The 20,734-nt window shown below is 47.1% G+C and overlaps 1 protein-coding gene across 1 annotated transcript in view; it reads right to left on the bottom strand.

Annotated features, from left to right (window-relative positions):
• The window catches only part of SYNE1 (spectrin repeat containing nuclear envelope protein 1), a 503,778-nt gene that overhangs the window by 23,850 nt on the left and 459,194 nt on the right, over positions 1-20,734 (bottom strand). Inside the window, exons 131-135 of the mRNA XM_084624934.1 lie at positions 16,766-16,953; positions 15,080-15,230; positions 4,137-4,319; positions 3,648-3,785; positions 95-286 (exon numbers count right to left, since the gene is read on the bottom strand). Coding sequence (XP_084481060.1) covers positions 95-286; positions 3,648-3,785; positions 4,137-4,319; positions 15,080-15,230; positions 16,766-16,953 — 852 coding nt within the window. The remainder of the gene's footprint in view (positions 1-94; positions 287-3,647; positions 3,786-4,136; positions 4,320-15,079; positions 15,231-16,765; positions 16,954-20,734) is intronic.

A 20,734-nucleotide genomic window follows, 5' to 3' on the forward strand; every position in this document is an offset into this window, starting at 1 on the left:
CATTACACCCTCCCCCCCACACAAACGCTTTCACCAGTATTATATTTGTAAATTAATAATAAATCTTAAAAAAAGAAATAAAGAGGGTACATACAGGAAGGCGGTTCAATTTCTTGTGGTAACGTTCCACACGACCAAAGACCTCTTGACAGTAATGCCGGAGCTCATCCAGTTCTTCTTCAATGACAGCTGCATCCATGGGTTCACTTTTCTCTATCAGCTGCTCACCCTGGACAATTATCTGATCAATTTTATTGTTGTTTAGAGAGATCTCTTGCTGGAAAGCCTGTGCAGCATAAGAAGCCATGACTTTCTGTTATTATTAAAACCAACATTAAACAATCCTCAGTTACCACGAATGCTATGTCTTATAGAGCTTTGTAGCAGAGATGGAATATTTACCAAACACAAACAAGGACCATTGCACAGGGTAAGCAAAATTTGATGGTGCAACTCAGCATTCCCTTGCCATACTCTCCCATATAAGCTAATGAAGTAGCACTTAAAGTTCTACCCAGCAAATCTCATGATTTCCTGTGCTGTATTTGGGAAGAGGACTGTCCTCTGAACAAGCCATTCCTGAGAGTTTTGAAAGGCTTAGGTAGATAAGGCGGTTAGAACGGATGCAGATTCTAAAGCTATGCTAACATATACTAACAAGTTGTTTTATGTGGTGCCACTTACACTGCAGATGTTCCAGAGCACTCAGCAAATAACGAGTCACATTGTGGTAGAGCAGAAACCACGCACAAACAGGGCAGGGCATAACACATATAACCTTGCCACTGGAAATGATTTTATCGAGAGAGGAAAAATCAGAGCACTGAGGTTATCCCCTATGCTTTTTTAAAAACCCATCTTTAATTGCCACCCATGCAACCACAGGTGGGCCTACCTCTTCTCTCTCACTGAACCCTAGCACTCTCTGATAATCTTGTTCTGTAATGTCACTATTGGGGCTGAGCTCATGTCCTAGGCATGACATTAAACTGCATCCTCCACTGCCTCGTGGATGTGCTTCGTGGTGGAAAAAAGGCTATGGGATCTCACCCTGATAGAAAATGTGCTCACGCTGAAGCCACGGGCACTTAACAGCTCTGTGTAGTTTGCTCTCTGGCAGAAGATATAATCTCTGCCTCTGAACGTCCAGACTCATTCTGACTTTGGATTCTGGCTCAGTGATTTAAAGTGGGGAGGGTGACATGTCTATGGCAGCCTCTGCTCCTCCATAGCTTTGTCTAGGCATATGCACTGAAGGTCTTGACAAGATGGCCGCAGGGATCTAAAAGAGGCATAAGGGCCGTGGGGCAGCTAACAAGATTTCCAAGCAGCCCAGTTTAGGGATGGCCTGCTTGCCTCAAGAGAGGGTGGCCCTAGAAAAGGTGGGTCAGACAAGCCCTGTCTCATTGTTTACATCCTGGCTCAACTGTTTTTACAAATAGAATTGCTTGCTGGAATATTTGGACTTTGACCCCTGGATAGCTTCCAGGATGTGTGCTCAAGAATTTTGGTTGGGTCTCTGTGGCAGTATCCAACAGGCAGCTGACACAGGTGACAGTAGACGGTTGTATGAGGGCATTAGAAAAGCCATTGAGCCGATAAAAACAAGACAGCTCTGCTGAAAGATCAGGATGGCAATATCATAACAGATAAAGGAAAGCAATGGGTGAGGTGGATTGAGCACATGGAATGATATACTCAAGGGAGTCTGTAGTAGGCCAATGTGTGCCAAACAAATTTCCTGGGTTTGAAGTTTGCTGGATGCCAAGCCTACAGTAGAGGAACTTGACCAAAGCATCCAAAAAGGTTCCCAAGAACAAAGCTTCAGGATCTGTTTCTGCTGAAATCTACAAATGTGAAAAGACTTGCTGCAAAGATTAAATGAGTTATTGCTACTCTCTTGGAAGGAAAAAACTGTTCTACAATATTTTAAGGATGCTCGTTTCATCCAACTCTCTAAAAACAAAGGAGACAGAAGTGATTCTAATAACCACACAGGTATATCTCTTCTTAATATTGTTAAAAAAAATCTTAAACTGTATTTTTTTACCTAGACTTCAAACTTTATCTTAGAGAATCTATCCTCTAAGCCAGTGTGGCTTCCACTAAGGAAGGTCTACCATAGACATGGTCTTCTCTGTAAGACAACTGCAGGAAAAGTACAGAGAGAAGCGTATTAAACTGTACATGGTTTTTATAGATTTAACAAAAGCCTCTGAAATGGTTAGTCAGTCAGGGCTTTACATTGTTCTGAAGAAGCTTGCTTGTCCACCTATATTGCTAAACTTTGTGAAATTCTTACACAATGGCACGAAGACAACTATAATGTATGAAAAACAAGAGTCTGACTCATTGAACTTCAACAATGGAGTGAAGCAGAGCTAGGTACTGGCTTCTATATTGTTTAATATTTACTTCTCATTCCTGTTTCAACATGTGTTCAATGATGTTTGAGAGGGTGTCTATCTTAGCACTAGACCTGACGGAGGTTTGTTTAACACTGCAAGGTTCAGAGCTAAGATGAAGGTGAAAGAAATATCATGAAGGACCTGTTGTTTGCATGTGACGCAGCCCTTGTGGCTCAAATTGTTGATGCCCTACGACATCTTATTACCAAGTTCTCTGATTCATGCAAAATCTCTCGGCTAGCAATAAACTTGAAGAAGACTTATCATGCACCAAGGCTCTTCAGAACCAGTTCCAGATATCACTTTATTTGAATGGATGTTGTTAACCAGTTTTGCCACCTTGGCTCTACTGTTACCAGCAATGTAGATCTGGATGTGGAGCTCACTAGTAAAATCGGCAAAGCAGCTAGGAATCTTGGTCTTTTGCAAGACAGAGTTTGGAACAGTAACTAATTGTCAACTAAAGTGAAAATCCGTATTTATGAGATATGTGTTTAATCCACCCTTCTATATGGCTCAGATACATGGACAACTTATGCCAAACATATCAAAAGAATAAACAGCTTTCATATCAGATGCTTGCATAAAATTCTTCTAATAAGACGGCAAGACAGGGTGACACGTGGAAGTGTTAAATCATGCTGGTATACCATTAATGGGAAGACTGATTCGTAAGAAAAGAATCAGGTGGCTTAGACATGCCAAGCAAATGCCGGATTACAGGATCCCAAAGAGTGTGCTGTACTCTGAAGCTTGTGAAGGGTCTAGAAAGAGAGGCAGACTGCTGTGCAGATTTCGGGATGCTTACAAAGATGATGTAGTATCCTTTGGAATCTCTGTGGATGATTGGAAAAGGAGTGCAGAATACCGCTCTGGTTGGCGGAGACAGCTTGTAGATGGAATGAGGCATTGTGAGGTGGACCGGATCAAGCTCTGTAATGACTGGCATCAGAGGAGGAAAGAATCTGTTGCTCAGATTCAGAGCATTGCTAGTACATGTGTGTGCCCTACCTATGCACAGGACTGTCACTCGCACACTGGACTCAGCAGCCATCAAAGAACTCATCAGCGCATAGACCATGCTCTATAAAGAGCGATGGTTCCATTGATTGACTGGGGCTGAGCCCATGTCCTGGGAATAAAGGTTTTAATCACATAACACTATTTATGGAACATTTCTTACACTCTCATTTCCTATTTGGATATTTTTGATGCCATAGACGGGGTGGCCCCCTGTACCTTGAGTTGCTTTATCTTTGCTTGGACATTGCACTCTGAGAAATGTTCAATGTTGGTCAACTGCAGATCCATCTCTGTTAGCCAGACCAGAATGCTGTCACGTGCTGCCTCAAATTCCTCGCGCTGGCCAATAAAATGCTGAAAAAGCAAAAGGGGAAAACAACCAAAACAATGTGAAACTTCCATAAAAGTTAGTTTTCACTTCCCTATCTTCTGAGTCTGATTGAAGAGAACAGTTACAAAAGTTCAGCTGCAAGAATTCTTGTTCTTCTCTTCTAAGGGGAATTAGGGCACCCAGGTCCAACTCTACATCTTCCTGCAATGTATTACTTAACTACTTTAGGTAGCACCCATGAAATCATCAAAATAAAATTTAAATAACCCAGCCAAAGAGAAAACTTGCATGCGCTTGAGGAGTCAGAAGCTCACAATACCCTCCATGCATACAGTCTAGTTCTGAAAGAGAATGGCTTGAAAATAGAGAAATACTTTTAGCCTGCGCAGGATGGAAGTGACTCGCTTTTGTAAGTTGTCCCATCTCTGGTTCCCTTCATGGACCATCTGTTTGAGGCTGCAAGCAGAGTCAGTGCGGTTTTCTCGGGCCAGGCGGCGGTACTGTTTATTAATCAGTTCCAGCTGTGTCAGACTTTCATGCACTTGCCGTTGGAAGGCCTAAAATAACAGTGGAAACAACAAAAGACATTATCAGAGTGTCAGCTCCTGCAATTGGTAAATAGTCTCAGATTGTTCTTGTCTTTGGCTCCAATCCTGAAATTGGATCTGTATGGGCAGACCCTTTGGAGAACCATATAGATTCCAACATGGGTGCAAACATTTGCTGGTACTGACCTGATTGTAGGATTGGGGCCTTTTGATTGGGATGAACAAAGAGAAATGTTGCTGTTTACAATAAATGTTGCTGTTTACAATCAATAAATGGCAGTAAGGACCAAGCATTTCAGTGAGAATGCTCCTGTCACAATGACAGCAGCAAGCACAGTTTTATTCCAAGAATGAGGTACTGTCCTTTCTTGGCTGTCCAATCTTTTACCTGCATATTTTAGAATATGGAGGGTGTAAATTCTGAAAGAGATTAAAGGTCTCTTAAAATGTTATAGTAGAGGGTTGCCTGTGGTATTGACTAATAAAATTTCAGTGGGTTACAAACAAACAAGCACTGTAAATGGTGATGTCAAATTTTTAAAGACGTCAAAGCAAAAATTTCTATGGTTTTATAAGATTTCTCAAGTCATAATGACTTGGCAGATGCTGAGACTTTCTCAAGTCACTACCACTTGGCAGATGCTGAGAAGTCTATGAATAATAATTGTGAATTTGCTTTGACAGTATTTCAGGCACCTTTTATTTATCTTCAGTATGACAGGTATGAGAGCCATTTTCATTTCCACAGTCACAGAGAGAGAAAGTTTTGTGAATATTTATACAAATCTGTGTTTGAGCAAATGGCCAGGCCACATGTGACTTATTCAAATCCTACTTGTTACCTATCAGCTCTGTGTTCTTGGGGAACCAGGGGGCAGTACCCAGCCTGTCTGACTTAAGAAAGACCTTCCCCCCCGCGCCTTTGCTTGAACCAAAGCCGATCAGAAGACAGACTTACAAAAAGCAACGAAAAGGCAGGGGAAAGCACACCTAAACCTCTCCCAACAAGAGTAACAGGATCAAGGAAACTCCCCTAGCCTCATTTGTATCAAGGATGGGACAGGGAGGCAACCCCATTAACATACAGAATGGAGAACAGAGATTTCAAGGCAAGAACCGCACTGAACTCTGGGGGATCTCTGCTCCAGATGTTAACGAACCAAAGCCTGCACACACCCAGCTCAGTAGTTATCAGAGAAATTCTAGTAATAAATCCTTTATTGGTATCCAAAATACTGAAGCTGCCTAATTGCATTGCAAGCTCCTTCAAAGGAACACCACCCATAGCCAGGAATGAGCAGTTCCTATTGTCTAGCCTGAACAAACCAACTTTGGTGTACTATTTTGAGCCATCAGTTTACCCATAAATGAATCTAGTGTTCTCCCTTGAACTACTGTTCTTTCCCGACAAAAATCCCTCCCCATGCTCAAGTAAGTGCTCTGATGCCTGGATCCAAAATCTGCATCAGTCCTATTGGGACTTCATCTTCTCCTGACTGATTGTGCTGGAGGCTCTGCCTGTCTCCAGTACTCCAGACCCTCAGCTACCATCACCACCACCTGGGAACCCCGATCGATTCAAGCTTCACAGCGTGGTGAGAACCCAGCTCTCACTCTCTCTCTGTAGGTATGACCTTCTGACCCTGACTTGTGTGATCAGTTATAGTATTCTAAACCTGACTTTTATAATCAAATTTAAGTTAGATTTAATATTATAACTGCTTTGTTTGTTTGGCTCCCCTTGTATGGTTATTACCTGGCAATAAATAACTTTCACGGTTAAGCTGGTTGCTTCTCTCTCTCTCCCCCCCTCGTGGGTGTCTTTTGGCTTCCCCATTCGCTCTTCAGCAACATTCCTCAGACCTAAGCTAAAGATCCCTGCAGCACCCAAAAATCCTGTGGGGTTTGCCCATCAAGTGGGTTACTACCAGAACAATTGCAATGTGAAAGTGGGGACAGGAACATGCTGAACCTGGGGCAGATGAGTGTGGCAGCTTTGAAGTGCTGCTCAACACAGCCTGCTGAGTCAGGGGCATAGGAAGGTGGCAGACTGGAAGTGCTGCTCGACCCAGCCTGCTCAGGCAAACTCTATGCCAGTGTGGTGCCCATGGAATATGAGGGTGACAGCTCGGAGGCACTGCTCGACCCAGCCTGTTGAATCCAAGGGTGGCAGCTTGAAAGTGCTACTTGACCCAGCCTCCTGAGTCCAGGGACATATAAGGGGTCAGCTTGGGAGTGCTGATTGACCTGGTCCTCTTCAGACGTGCTCTGTTAGTGTGTGTGTGTGTTCGTCTGATTCTGGGGCTGGAAAAACCCAGCTCTGGGGAGCCTAGGTCCTGCAGGATAGCTCCATTGGGAGCGGACTTGCAGAAGGGAGAAGCAGAGCTTTGTATAAGAGCAAAAGTGACACAAGCAATACATTGATAGAATTACAGACCCACCCCCCAGAAGAGTAACCCTAATAAATGACCATACCCCAAAGTAATGGGCACATCTGGTAACATTCTTCAGGTTATAAAAGTTTCAGTCAACCAATTTGGGAACAGAAACAGTACCATGTGACTTAGATGATCAATCACACTGTGTGAATAGCAAATACTCAAAAAGCAAGTCATAGTAAGAACCTGGTGAGCACTTTGTAGGCTTGAATTTGTTCACAAATTTATTGTTGAATTTCCCAAAAGCAAAATTTGTTTTGCTGATGACTCAAGAACAGAGAAAAGGGCTAAATGTGTTGAATATTTCACTCAGCTCTATTTGGGACACATGCAATTTAAAGGAAATGATAAAGAAGTGAATTGGCTTTGGTTCCAGATCACAGTTGTGCAAACTTGCACGGTGTAGCATTAGGCAGCAAAAAAAAACAGGTACTTACCTTCTCGTAACTGTTGTTCTTCGAGATGTGCTGTTCACATCCATTCCACATTAGGTGTGCGTGCACCGTGTGCATGAGCGTCGGAAACTTTTTCCCTTAGTGGCTCCCGTTGGGCCGGTGGGGGCCCCTCTGAGTGGCGCCACTGTGCCGTGCATATATACCCCCTGCCGCCCAACCCCCTCCGGTTCCTTCTTGCCGGCGACTCTGACAGAGGGGTCGGAGGGTGGAATGGACGTGAACAACCAGGAAATCTGTGGAAGTCGCTTGCGTCCTGGTAGAGTGGGCCATGACTGCTGGGGCCGGAACACCTGTGAGCTCAGAGCACGCCTGGATGCAGTCTGTAATCCAAGAGATCTGCTGCGCTGACACCGGGAGGCCTTTCATCCTCTCGGCTACAGCCATGAACAGCTGTGCGGATTTGTGAAAGGGCTTGGTGTGCTCCAAATAGAACGCCAGCGCTCGACGCACATCCAGGGTGTGCAGGCTGCGGTGACTTGGGTCCGTACAGGGTTTTGGAAAAAACACCGGCAGACGAATACCCTGGCCCAAACGGAATTGCGAGACCACTTTAGGGAGGAACTTGGGGTGCGGCCGGAGCTGCACCTTATCATTGTGAAACACTGTATATGGTGGCTCAGAGGTGAGAGCCCTCAGCTCAGACACCCTTCTGCTGAGGTAATGGTCACCAGAAATGCCACCTTCCAGGAAAGGTGGAGGAGGGAGCAGGTAGCAAGGGGCTCAGAAGGGGGTCCCATGAGCTTAGAGAGGACCAAGTTAAGGTTCCATGGAGGGACTGCGGGTCGTGAGAACAGAAACATCTTCTCCAATCCTTTAAGGAACCGTCCCACCACTGGGTCGGAAAACACCGAGCCCCCCTGAAAACCCTGGATGGAAGGCGGAGATGGCCGCCAGGTGCCTGAGTGAGGACGGGGCCAGCCCCTGGTGCTTGAGGTGCAGGAGGTACTCTAGGATGGCTTGCACCAGGGCCTGGCAGGGCTGCACTCGTCGAGGCTCACACCAACACAAGAACTTTTCCACTTGGCCATATAGGTAGCCCTGGTAGAGGACTTCCTACTGCCAAGCAGAATCTGCTGCACAGGAAGGGAGCACTTGCTCTCCAAGGTGTTTAGCCACAGAGCTTCCACGCCGTCAGGTGCAGTGACTGTAGGTCGGGGTGGAGAAGCCGCCCGCCGTCCTGTGTAAATGAGGTCCCGGTGTAGGGGCAGGACTACTGGGGCCTCCACCGATATCTCTAGGAGCGATGTGTACCAGTGCTGGCAGGGCCATGCCAGGGCAATGAGGACATCGCTGCCCTGTCCCTGCATACCTTGGGCAGGACCTTGTGTACCAAGGGCAGCGGGGAAAGGCATACATCAAGCCCCCTCCCCACGGGATCGCAAACGCTTCTGCGACTGAGCCAGGGCTGTGGCCCTGGAACGAGCAGAACTGCGGGCACTGGGTGTTGATCCTAGTGGCAAACAGGTCTACCCGGGGAAACCCCCACCCGTGGAAGAGCGAAAGCATGACGTCCACTCTGAGCGTCCACTCACGCATGTGATACGACCTGCTGAGGTAGTCTGCCAGCTCGTTTCGCACCCCCAGGAGATACGACACCTCGAGGTGAATGGCGTGAACTATACAAAGGTCCCAGAAGAGGAGAGCGGCGAGGAATGGGCCCTGCCTTTCTTGTTTATATAAAACATGTCAGTAGTGTTGTCTGTCAGAACTGTCATGCAGTGATCACTCAGAGTGGCGTGAAAGGTCTGGCAGGCTAGACGAACTGCCCTGAGCTCCTTCACATTGATATGGAGCGACTGCTCTGCTCCGGACCACAAGCCCTGAGTCCTGAGGTCCCCCCGGTGAGCCCCCATCCGCGGTCTGACGTGTCCATCACCAGCGTCAGGCCCGGTTGTGGGGCGGCAAAGGGGATGCCTTCGCAAACCATAGGCTGGGATTGCTACCACAGCAGGGAGTCCAGCATGTCCCTTGGGGCTGTCACTACCAAGTCCAGGGGGTCCCTGCCTCGGCAGTACACCTGAGCGAAGCACACCTGCAAAGTCCTGAGTCTCAGTCTGGCAGGCCTGACCACATGCGTGCATGCTGCCATGTGGCCCAGGAGCCGCAGGCAGCACCCAGCCATTGTTGTTGGAAACTGGCGCAGGGAGGTCACCGCTTGCTGGATAGCCCAGAATCAGGATACTGGAAGGCTTGCGGAACAATCTCAAGGCCACCTCCATGTGGCCCCGCACTTCCGCTTTGGATCAACCCGCTAGGAGCCAGTCGTCAAGGTACGGGTAAACCCGGATCCTCTGCCTCCGTAAGAAGGCTGCCACCACCGCAACAAATTTCATGAACACCCATGGGGCCGCAGCTAGACCTAATGGGAGAACCACAAACTGGTAATGTTCTTGCCCCACGGTGAAGTGCAGGAACTGCCGATGTGCAGGGTGGATGGCAATATGGAAGTACTTGTCCTTCATGTCAAGGGCAGCGTACCAGCCCTCTGGATCCAAGGAAGGGATGATGGTGCCCAGAAAGACCATGCAGAACTGGGCCTTGACCAGGAACTTGTTGAGCCCACGCAGGTCTAAAATGGGATGAAGGCCCCCTTTGGCCTTGGGGATGAGGAACTACCGGGAGTAGAAACCTTTCCCCTTTAGGCCGTGCAGCATCACCTCTACCGCCCCCGCCACTAGCAGCGAGCGAACCTCCTTCTCTACGAGATGCTCGTGAGAGGGGTCCCTGAAGAGGGATGGGGAAGGGGTGATGGGAGGGAGGGAGGGAAGAGAATTCCAACGAGTACCCGTTCTGTACCATGCGTAAGACCCAATGGTTCCGACTTAATGTTGGATGACACACGGGAGAAATGGGACAGACGGTTCAGGAAACAGAGGGACGGATCTGGTGACTGGTCTGGTACGCTGTCCCCGAGTGCACCTTCAAAAGCCTGGCTTAGTGCCCAGCTGGGATTTGTGCTGACCTTTGTTCTGACCTGGTGCATTATTGTTGTTATTATTGCGCCGTCACCTGTTATCCCTGCCTCACCTACAGTAAGGCTCATGCCTATGACGAGGCTGGTACTGGCGCTGAGGGGGAGGCTGCGGCTTAAAGGGCTTCCTCTGCATCACCGGGGTGTGCATTCTCAGCGACTTAAGTGTACCCCTCAAGTCCTTGAGGCTATGCAGCCTCACGTCTGTCTGGTCCGAAAAGAGCCCGGACCCTTCACAGGGGAGGTCCTGAAGCGTATTCTGGACCTCAGGCGGCAGGCCTGACTCCTGAAGCCACGCCGAGCACCTCATGACCACCCCTGATGCGATTGTTCTGGCCGCCGGGTCTGCTGAATCCAGAGAGGCCTGGAGAGAGGTCTTGGCTACTGCCTTGCCCTTGTCCACCAGGGCCATAAACTCCTGTTGGGAACCTTGCGGGAGGTTGTCCTTAAACTTCCCCACCACTGCCCAGGAGTTAAAATTATGCTTGTTGAGGATGGCCTGCTGGTTAGCAATCCTCAACTGAAGGCCCCCTGACAAGTACACCGTTCTGCCAAAAAGGTCCAGGCGTTTTGCCTCCTTGGCCTTAAGGGCCAGGGCCTGTTGTCTATGGTGCTCCCTTTCGTTCACCGCCGAGACCACCAGGGAGCATGGACTTGGGTAGCAGAACAAGAATTTGTAGCCCTTTGACAGGGCAAAGTATTTGCACTCCACACCTTTGGCTGGAGGCTGGGGTCTGCCATATAGTCGTATAATTCAATTGGATGGTCTTAATGAGCAGGAGCGCTATTCTAGATGGACCTTCGGGGCTCAAAATGTCCACCAGGGTGCTCAACCATCTCCTCGCCATGCAACCCCAAGTACTGGGCAACCCTATGTAGTAGCTCCTGGTGGGCTCTGTGGTCTATGGGTGTAGGGCTGGACACCGCTGTACTCGCCACCGCCTTATCTGGGGATGACAAGGAGGTTAGCAGCTGCTCAACCCCCTCTGGCAGGTCCTCCTGCTCCCCTCTTCCCATGGGAGGGGCCTCCGGCTCGGGCCAGGGCGGGAGACCTTGGGCGGCACCGGACTCAGTACTGGTTTCTCCAGTTTATCCTGGGGGGATGCTGGAGGCCTGGATACTGTAGCTTCCGGCGCCGTCGGGTGTTAGTGTGGGGACCAGCACCGCTGCACTGAGAAGCTCGCCCTGGACGGGGCCCCTTGGCGCTATTGATAGGCCCAAGGAGTCCAGAAGGGCCAATGACCTAGAGGCCCCCACTGGGGGTGCCAACCCGTCTGAGGGTCCCTGCTGTCCAGAGCATGGTGTAAGTAACTGTAACGGCCGGAGTCGGTGCCGGACTGCGGCGACGCTGACCGCGAAGGTCACGGCAGTGCTGACGATCTGTGCTAGCGTAAGATCGACGAGTGGCTCCTAACCGAATGGGAGCGGGACCGGCACTGATATCCCAAGGACTGGGAACGGGATCTGGACCGGGACCGGGGTTCCCGGGACCAGCATCCGCGGGACTCCTCTGGTGAGGGCCATCTCGACTGCTCCTGGTGCCGGTCTCTAAGTGGTGCTGGAGAGCGTCGTGCCCCTTCCGTTACTTCCTTGCACTGACCCACTCCCAGTACCGCGACTTCCTTCTGAGCCGTGGGTAACTGGGAGTCTGCAGTCACGGAGCTCGACTGGGACCAACTCCGGGACGGTGTCCTTGAATGGCACACCGTAGCTGGCCTATCCCTCGATGGCACTCATGGCATGGGTGCCAGAGGATTCTCCCTGTACAGTAGGGGGCTCGTCGCCGACAGCTCAATGAGGTCATTCGCCACCTCAAAGGTGCCAGATGTGGAGAGCTGATCCATTATGTCCTCGAGCTCATTGTCCACACTGAGCTCACTTAGGCCTGAGCTCAGTGGGACTCGTGGTGCCGAAGCCACCGATGCCAATGCTGGTACAGTGGCCTTCCCGCTCTTATCGGTGCTCAGGACGTTGGAAAGTGCCGGCCTCCAATGAGGGGGAACGTCCGCGCCTTCCTTTTGGCTATGCCATGGGCAGCACCGGGGAGGACAAGCAGTGCTGGGGCCTAAGTCTGGTGCTCTGGGGCCGATAGCTTTCTATGTTTAGCCCATGCTGGGTGTCTCGACGGCTGCGGGGCACTACGCACTGAGGAAACCGGAGCCGATGTCGGGCACTCCAGGCCCGGTGGCTGCAATGCAGCCTCCATCAACAACTGCTTCAAACGAAAGTCTCTTTCTTTCTTTGTTCTTGGCTTGAGCACCTTTCAAATCTTACACCGCTCAGTCTGATGCTCTTCCCCCAGGCAACTTAGACATGAGTCACAAACTGGCACAGGCTTGCGGCACGTGGCACAAGCCTTAAACCCGTGGGCCTGCGGCATGCCCCACGGCCCGGGGCGGGTACTGGAAGCCTCCAAGCACCTAATCACTTAAGTGTCCACAACAAAGGTATGCTAACTAACTGATGCATCCGATGAAGTGAGCTGTAGGTCACGAAAGTTTATGCTCAAATAAATTTGTTAGTCTCTAAGGTGCCACACGTACTCCTTTTCTTTTTGCGGATACAGACTAACATGGCTGCTACTTTGATAACTGATAACAGCTATCTAACTCTGAGAAAGGCTAAGGGACTGCTCTCATATGAGAGAGAGAGAGAGAGAGGTTGTTCCAACGCCGCCACGGATGGTAAGAAGGAACTGGAGGGGGTCGGGCGGCAGGGGGTATATATGCACGACGCAGTGCCGCCACTCAGGGGGCCCCCCGCTGGCCCGACGGGAGCCGCTAAGGGAAAAAGTTTCCAACGCTCGTGCACACGGCATGCACACACCTAATGTGGAATGGACGTGAACAAGCACTCAAAGAAAAAGTGACTATGAGGACAGGAGGAGGGAGAGAAATGATAGCACTGGAAAACAAATATTCTAGTGGACCCGAATACAAAATCATCATCATCATCAGCTATGTAGATGTATATTGCCTCAATCCTGTCACTTGCCAGAATGCATGTTAATTAAAAATGAAAATAAGCACTTTTGTGCAATGAACCCACAGGGATAGCTCAAGGAGCTAGTCTAAAACAACCAAATACACCGAAGGGTTCTTGTCACTATAATTACTCTCTTTGTTTAAATGCCAATGAAAGAAGAAAGCAACCAACACACGGTTCTGTAATTGGAGTCAGAAGCACATTCTCTCATGGAAGAGGCATCAATCTGACCACTGATTTACTAACTCAGAAGATTTAACCTTGTAATCTACAACTCTGTGTAAATTTACAATGCCACCTCACCTATTATCAAGTCTTGTTTAGCAAAAGACCAATTATATATGTTTTCCAATGTTCAGTTCAGCTATGCAGTAATTCATTTGCTTATGTTCCTCTTTGCATTACAGCCTCAGTGTAATACTGGACTACCGTGTGATTTTGTACAATGGAGCTCATGACATACTAAATAACTGAAGCCATCTAATGTGCTTTGCTAAAGTTCTTAAAGGTTTTAATCTTATTGGTGGGATGGATAGGAGAATAAAATTAGGAAAAAAGTACAGTTACAATCTGAAGGAACTCAATTTTCTACCTCTGGTCAGGGCTGCCCCCACATGAACACTAATTTTGGACTTACATCCCTACTTTGAGATGATAGTAGCTGTATGTACATGTAGATGTACCAATTTAAACAGGAGTACTAGACTAAAAACTATTGTCCTTGTCTGCAGTCTAAGCTCCATATATCTGTGTGAGAGTACTGTGGTGTGTGTTGGAAGGTAAAGGTCAGTATATAAAGGCTAACACAGTGAGAGAGCATAGACAAACAGGCTTAGGGCAAAGTCAGGTCAGCTGTGATCGCAGGAGACAGCTGAGATATGCATGTAGTCTCTCATTTACAGTAACTCACTAAACATGATTTAGACTCTGGTCACTGAATGGAGGGAGGATGGAACAAATGGGCAGGACTGCAAACAGAATATTGCTTTTCCAGATAAATCTCAACCTTTACATGATTATTATCCTGTAGCCTTCGGCTTCACTATAATTAAGAGGTCTGTCAGTGTTTCAACAATGACCATAGCTTCCAGAGGTTTGTACACAGATAATAAAAACTGAGCCTGGCTGAAGCATTCCAAAGCCTAGGCCCAAAGAGTTTATTTTCTTGTGTTCACAATTAGGAAAGAAAACTGAAACTAACTCACCTGAACAATCCCCAGAGAGTTCCATTTATTTGCACACCACACATACACTCTGTCCAGTATGTTACTAGTCACAAACACAGATGAGTTAAATAACTACAACACGGCTGCCCCAGCTCAGGCCCCACCCCTGCACGTATGCACATGCTAAACATTTAGCTTGTGTGTTGTCCGAGTGATATCGAAGCAAATACTCACACGCGTAAAGTTACTTGTGAGTGTAAGTGTTTGCGGGATCAGGATCTAAGATGGGAATGTGGTAACACTTTGCAAATATCTGAAGAGTGTAAATATGAAAAAGGAGAGGAGTTATTTAAGGTGGTACAATACCAGAAATTACAGCCAGGAGCAATGGGATGAACTATAGGAAAAGAAAATATTTAGGGTGTATATAGTCTTCAAAGAGAAAGTGTAGAAGGATTTGGGACATTTAAAAATTAAATTGGACAGAACCCTGGACAATGCACTGTAAGGAACAATCCCGCATTGATACGGTAAGAGACTGGATGACCTAGTATGTCTTTTCCTATATCTATATATCCATATATCTATAGCCTCTAATTTTTTTTCTTAAAAAAAATGCTAGTGGGGACAGCTGCAAAATCATCAACTCTTCTGTATCATGTGTCTGTATTGAGCAGCTTATGTACTGAAAGGAGAACCAGCTGGCTGCTGTAATAGGATCTGGAGATATTAAATTTCAGACATAATAAGTTACCTCAAATTTCTTTAGCTCTTCCTTGGCAACCGTATACAGCACACCAGAGGAGCTAGGAAAGGCAGCTGTCCTCTCTGAAATTTTCAGCCAGTCTTCAAAGCGAGAATAGTCATCTAAGAACTTTTGCCACAGTCGCCACGTCTCTTCAATTCTGCGACAAAATGGAAAATTAGGGTACGTTTAGATTTGAGGTCATTTGACTGCATCGTTCTGCCTGATCATAAGCTTCAATAGGGAATCAGGGCTGCACTGAAAAATAACTGGCTCTTAACCAAGCCTTGATTGCAAGGTTGATAAATGGACAACATAAATGGCTGGCTGATTCCAGTTTAAGCTGGAATAAGACAGCAATGTTTTTTTGTGTGTGCTGCAAATCCTCATTTACAATTGGTATAAAAAGAACATTATGAGCTGTAATAGGAGTTCTAAAAATTTGGCCATTTGCCAAAATGTAGCCCTTTGTATAAAAACTCCAATTAGTCAAATGTTCTAGAGCAGTGGTCCTCAAACTGGGGTCCACAAGGGTATTCCACGAGGTCCACAAGTCATGTCTGGCTCCAGAGGGGTCCGAGAGTCATGTCTGGGGCTGTCATAGAATAGAATCATAGAATATCAGGGTTGGAAGGGACCTCAGGAGGTCATCTAGTCCAACCCCCTGCTCAAAGCAGGACCAATCCCCAACTAAATCATCCCAGCCAGGGCTTTGTCAAGCCTGACCTTAAAAATATCTAAGGAAGGAGATTCCACCGCCTCCCTGTCGGCCCCACTTATCAACTCCTCCTCCTCCTCCCTCCCAGTGCCTCCTGCATGCTGCGGAACATCTGTTCAGCAGTATGCAGGAGGCGCTGGGAGGGAGGGGGAGGAGCAGGGACAGTGCATGCTTGGGGGAGGAAAGAGGCAGGGAAGAGGAGGGGCAAAGGTGGGGTCTTGGGGGAAGGTGTGGAGTGGGGGCGGGGTCCGGGGCTGAGTGGGAGTTGAGCACCCCTGGGAAAAATCAGAAGCCAGCTTGGGGGTCCACAAAAATTTAAAATCAAAATGGGGGTCCCTGGGTTGCTACAGTTTGAGAACTGCTGTTCTAGAGACAACATTCAACTGCAGAATCAAACCATTCCTACAGGAAACCGAAAATGTTGCAGCATGAATTGTTAAATTTTCCAGGGTAACCGAACCAGGAGAAGGTAGTGTATTGGTATTTTTAACAAACAAACATTAAAATGACTAAGTATATCTGTCATAAATTACTTGGAATTAACATAAGGATGTGGTGACATTCTTTTGCATTCATCAGTAAAAAAAAATCTAGTTTTAAGAATATCCACTGCAAATACGTTTTTGTAACAATGTATTTTTAAAACATGAAATAAGTCACTGAAAAAAACATTTCAGTTGATGAAAAAGCAATGTTGTTATAATTATACATGTAGCAGAAATGTAATTTGAGTCCTGATCCTGCAATTCAATGGACAGACTTTTGGGACTGTACATAACCCCAGTGACATCAATCTGGTTCCACACAAGTGCAGAATCCTGCTTGTGTAGATCTCCTTGCAAGTTGTGGGACGAGGTCTGCTTTTAAATATGGAGAATATTTTCTCAGGTAAGTGAATATCTGAGAAATAGCAACGTTTTCCCCCCAGATTGAAACATCTGGAGAATCTCTTGGGTTTTAGAGTATTTTGTACTTACTTAAGTCGCCTTTCCATTGACATTGCACAGATGTTTCTCCATCTTCTGTCCAGGTTCCGGGTGGCCTGCTGGATGGAGTCGCACTCTGTTTCTGTGGCACAAGCATCACAGTCATGGAGAAGTACCTCACACAGGTTGAGAACAGATGCAACTCCAGTGCTGTGTTTCTCTATGTCCCTTTGGAGTTCCTGCAGTCAAGAAATCAAAGCTTAAATATGTAAGCCAAACCATGTGCTCTTTGAAAATATGCCATTTAATACACTATTAAAAATAATATAAAATAAGAAGTCAGGCAAGCTCACAAGAATCAGGCTGAATGAGTATTAAAATGCCCAACCTACATGGGCGTTGCTGCAATGTTACCAATAAACAAGTAAGTTAGTAGCAGTAGATGATAGTACAGAGCTATCCAGTACTTGAGAAAACCTGCAGATAGAGGACAGATCCTCAGCTGGTGTAAACTGTCATAGCTTCATGACAAGGAGTACTTGTGGCACCTTAGAGACTAACCAATTTATTTGAGCATGAGCTTTCGTGAGCTACAGCTCACTTCATCGGATGCATGCCGTGGAAACTGCAGCAGACTTTATTTATACACAGAGAATATGAAAAAATACCTCCTCCCACCCCACTGTCCTGCTGGTAATAGCTTATCTAAAGTGATCATCAGGTGGGCCATTTCCAGCACAAATCCAGGTTTTCTCACCCTCCACCTCCCCACACAAGCTATTACCAGCAGGACAGTGGGGTGGGAGGAGGTATTTTTTCATATTCTCTGTGTATAAATAAAGTCTGCTGCAGTTTCCACGGCATGCATCCGATGAAGTGAGCTGTAGCTCACGAAAGCTCATGCTCAAATAAATTGGTTAGTCTCTAAGGTGCCACAAGTACTCCTTTTCTTTTTGCGAATACAGACTAACACGGCTGTTACTCTGAAAGCTTCATGACAGAAAATGAAATTTTTGTCTCATCAGCATTTCTCACCACTGCCATATTACAATGGAACTGTTTAATTTCCCAGTTCTCTTCTCCCCCTCCCCACAAGAACATAAAACAGAAGTTCAAAAGAGAAAAAAGTGGCAGCTAACAGGGACAGAAGCAGGCAAAGCAGGGATTACTGAACAGGGGGTGAAAGACTCTGACACACACACTGAGGGCTCTAGGATCCAGATGTGCCTCACCTGCCCCTCGCCACATGGGCTTGGGAGAAAACTGCAGACGAGCCAGTCAGAAACTCCAGCTGATAGGAGCAGAAGCAGCCAACACAAGGACCTTTGGACCTTCAGAGAACCTACTACAGTTTTGACTGGATTTTATCAGCCCTGTGCTGATTGGTGTTTGCTCCAACCCTACCCCTCTGGTACAGTCTCTTCGCCTCAGCGTCACTCCACACCTGTCCCACATCCCCATCACCCTCTTTTCCTTTTCCTTCCATTTAGCTCAGCCCCTTGTGGAAACTAACAAGCCATCTGTTACCATCACATTGTTCCCTCTGCTTATGTGTTCTAACCAGGCTGCGTCTGTCTTGGTTGTTTAGACTGTAAGCTCTGCAGGGCAGGGACCATCTACTGTACTGTGTTTGTTGGGTGCCTAGCACAGAGGGGCCCTGTTTTTGGCTGGTCCTTAGGCACTACTGTAATACATATGATGATGAATGTGTTAGCACACGTTGAATGCCTGCAGGAGTCTCGCTGGGAGAGAATATACGAACAGACATGATGAGGTTGACAAGTGTCTGCACTGGAGCCTCTATGGGCGCCAATGCTCTGGGCAGCGGGGCTGTTAGCTCCTGGGGCAGCGCAGCTGCAGAGCCCGGCCTGACCCGGTGCTCTGTGCTGCACGGTGCTTGGCTGGCTCCAGCCCCGGGCGGTGCAGCTCTAGCGCCGTCAGCCACCGGTGCTCCAGGCAGCAAAGTAAGGGGGCAGGGAGAGGGGGGCGTGTTGTTGGACAGAGGGCAGGGGAATTCGGGGGGCAGGGAGCGGGGGGGTTGGTCAGAGAGTGCGGAACGGGTGGGGGGGTATTGAATGGGGACAGGGGTCCCAGGGGGGCAGTCAGGAAGGAGGGGGAGTTGGATGGGGTGGCGGGGGGCAGTCAGGGGCAGGGGTTCCAGGGGCAGTCAGGGGACAGGGAGAAGGAGTGGTTGGATGGGGCAGGGGTCTTGGGGGGGCGCCATCAGGGGGCGAGAAGCGGGGCAGGGGCTGGGCCACGCCTGGCTGTTTGGGAAGGCACAGCCTCCCCTAACTGGCCCGCCATAAAATTTCCAAAACCCAATGCGGCCCTCAGGCCAAAAAGTTTGCCCATCCCTGTTTTAGAACGTAGCTTTCCCCTTTTCATGCTTAAGTATCTTTTATGCTGTGAAGGCTATTTCTTAAAAAACAACAACCATCCATACCTATGATGTCATACTGAAGGATAATAATAATAATAATAATGGCAAGAAAAATAAATAAGTTCCACTGCACTGTGGGCATTCACTCTGCTATATTGTGTTCCCGTGTAATGCTATTCTTCGGTAAGTCAAGAGGGTGTCTCTTGACATGTTCTGCAGGTGGGGCAGCAGTAGCACATATCTATCTATCTATCAGTACATCTTTAATATGAAATGTAGTTGTTTTCCTCTCAGCTGTCCAATGATAATATTATTTTTAATTGGGGATGGCGGGGAAAATAGGGGAGAAAAGTGACTTTCCGCAGAAGTTTTCATAAACATGGAAAGAAAAAGCAGTCCTCCTAGTGTCAGCAATTACACTCTTCTAACTAATCTATGTCCATCTCATTTTAGTAAATTAAGGGGGGGGGATAGGAATTAAAAAATTTATCCTGAATGTGGTTAGCTTTCCAACTCTATACATCTATAGTAAAATCCACAACAAAAGTGAAGACGACACTAGAGACATGTGGACAACGTGGGTAAGGAATCAATATAGCTTTGTGGAAGATAGATCCTGTCAAACGAAGTTTTTTTTAAAATGAGATTACAAGTTTGGTTGATAAAGGTAATAGTGCTTGATTTGGAACCACATGACATTTTGATTAAAAAAACTAGAACTATATCAAATTAACATTTTACAGATTCAATGGACTAAAAGCGGCTAAATGATAGCTTTTACAATATAGGTGTAAATGAGGAATCACCATCAAGTGAGTGTATTTCTACTGGCATCTTACAGGGCTCGGTTCTTGACCCTACATTATCTAACATTTTTATCAATGACCTAGAAGAAAATATAAAACCAGCATCGATAAAGTTTGCATATGACATAAAAATTAAAGGGATAGTAAATAATGAAGAGGACAAGTCACTGATACAGAGCAATCTAGATTGCTTGGTGAACTAGGCACAAGCAAACAACGTGCTTTTTAATATGGCTAAATGTAAATGTATACATCTAGGAACAAAGAATGTAGGCCATACTTAAACAATGGGGGACTCTATCCTGGGAAATGATTTGGGGGTCAGGGTGGACAATCAGCTGAACAAGAGTTCTCAGTGCAATGCAGTGGCTAAAAGGCTATTGTACTGTGATCTTTGGATGCAAAAACTGGGGAATCCTCAGTAGCAGTAGAGAGGTTATTTTACCTCTGGCTGTGGCACCAGTGTGACTGCTGCTGGAATACTGTGTCCAGTTCTGGTGTCCATAATTCACAAAGGATGTTGATAAGGGTCAGAGAAGAGTCACAAGAATGATTAAAGGATTAGAAAACATGCCTTATAGTGATAAATTAAATAGACTGAGCTCGAGTCGAACAAAAAGAAGGTTAAGGGATGACTTGAACACAGTTTACAGGTACCTACATGGGGCACAAATATTTGACAATGGGCTCTTCAATCTAGTGGACTAATGTATAATATGATCCAATAGCTAGAAGTTAAAGCTAGACAAATTCAGACCGGAAATAAGGTGTAAATTTTAAGAGTCAGGGTATCCACTAGAACAATTTACCAAAGATCATGTTGGAGTCTCCATC

Source organism: Lepidochelys olivacea (genome assembly GCF_965140295.1).
Source record: "Lepidochelys olivacea isolate rLepOli2 genome assembly, chromosome: 3".
Taxonomy (NCBI): domain Eukaryota; kingdom Metazoa; phylum Chordata; order Testudines; family Cheloniidae; genus Lepidochelys; species Lepidochelys olivacea.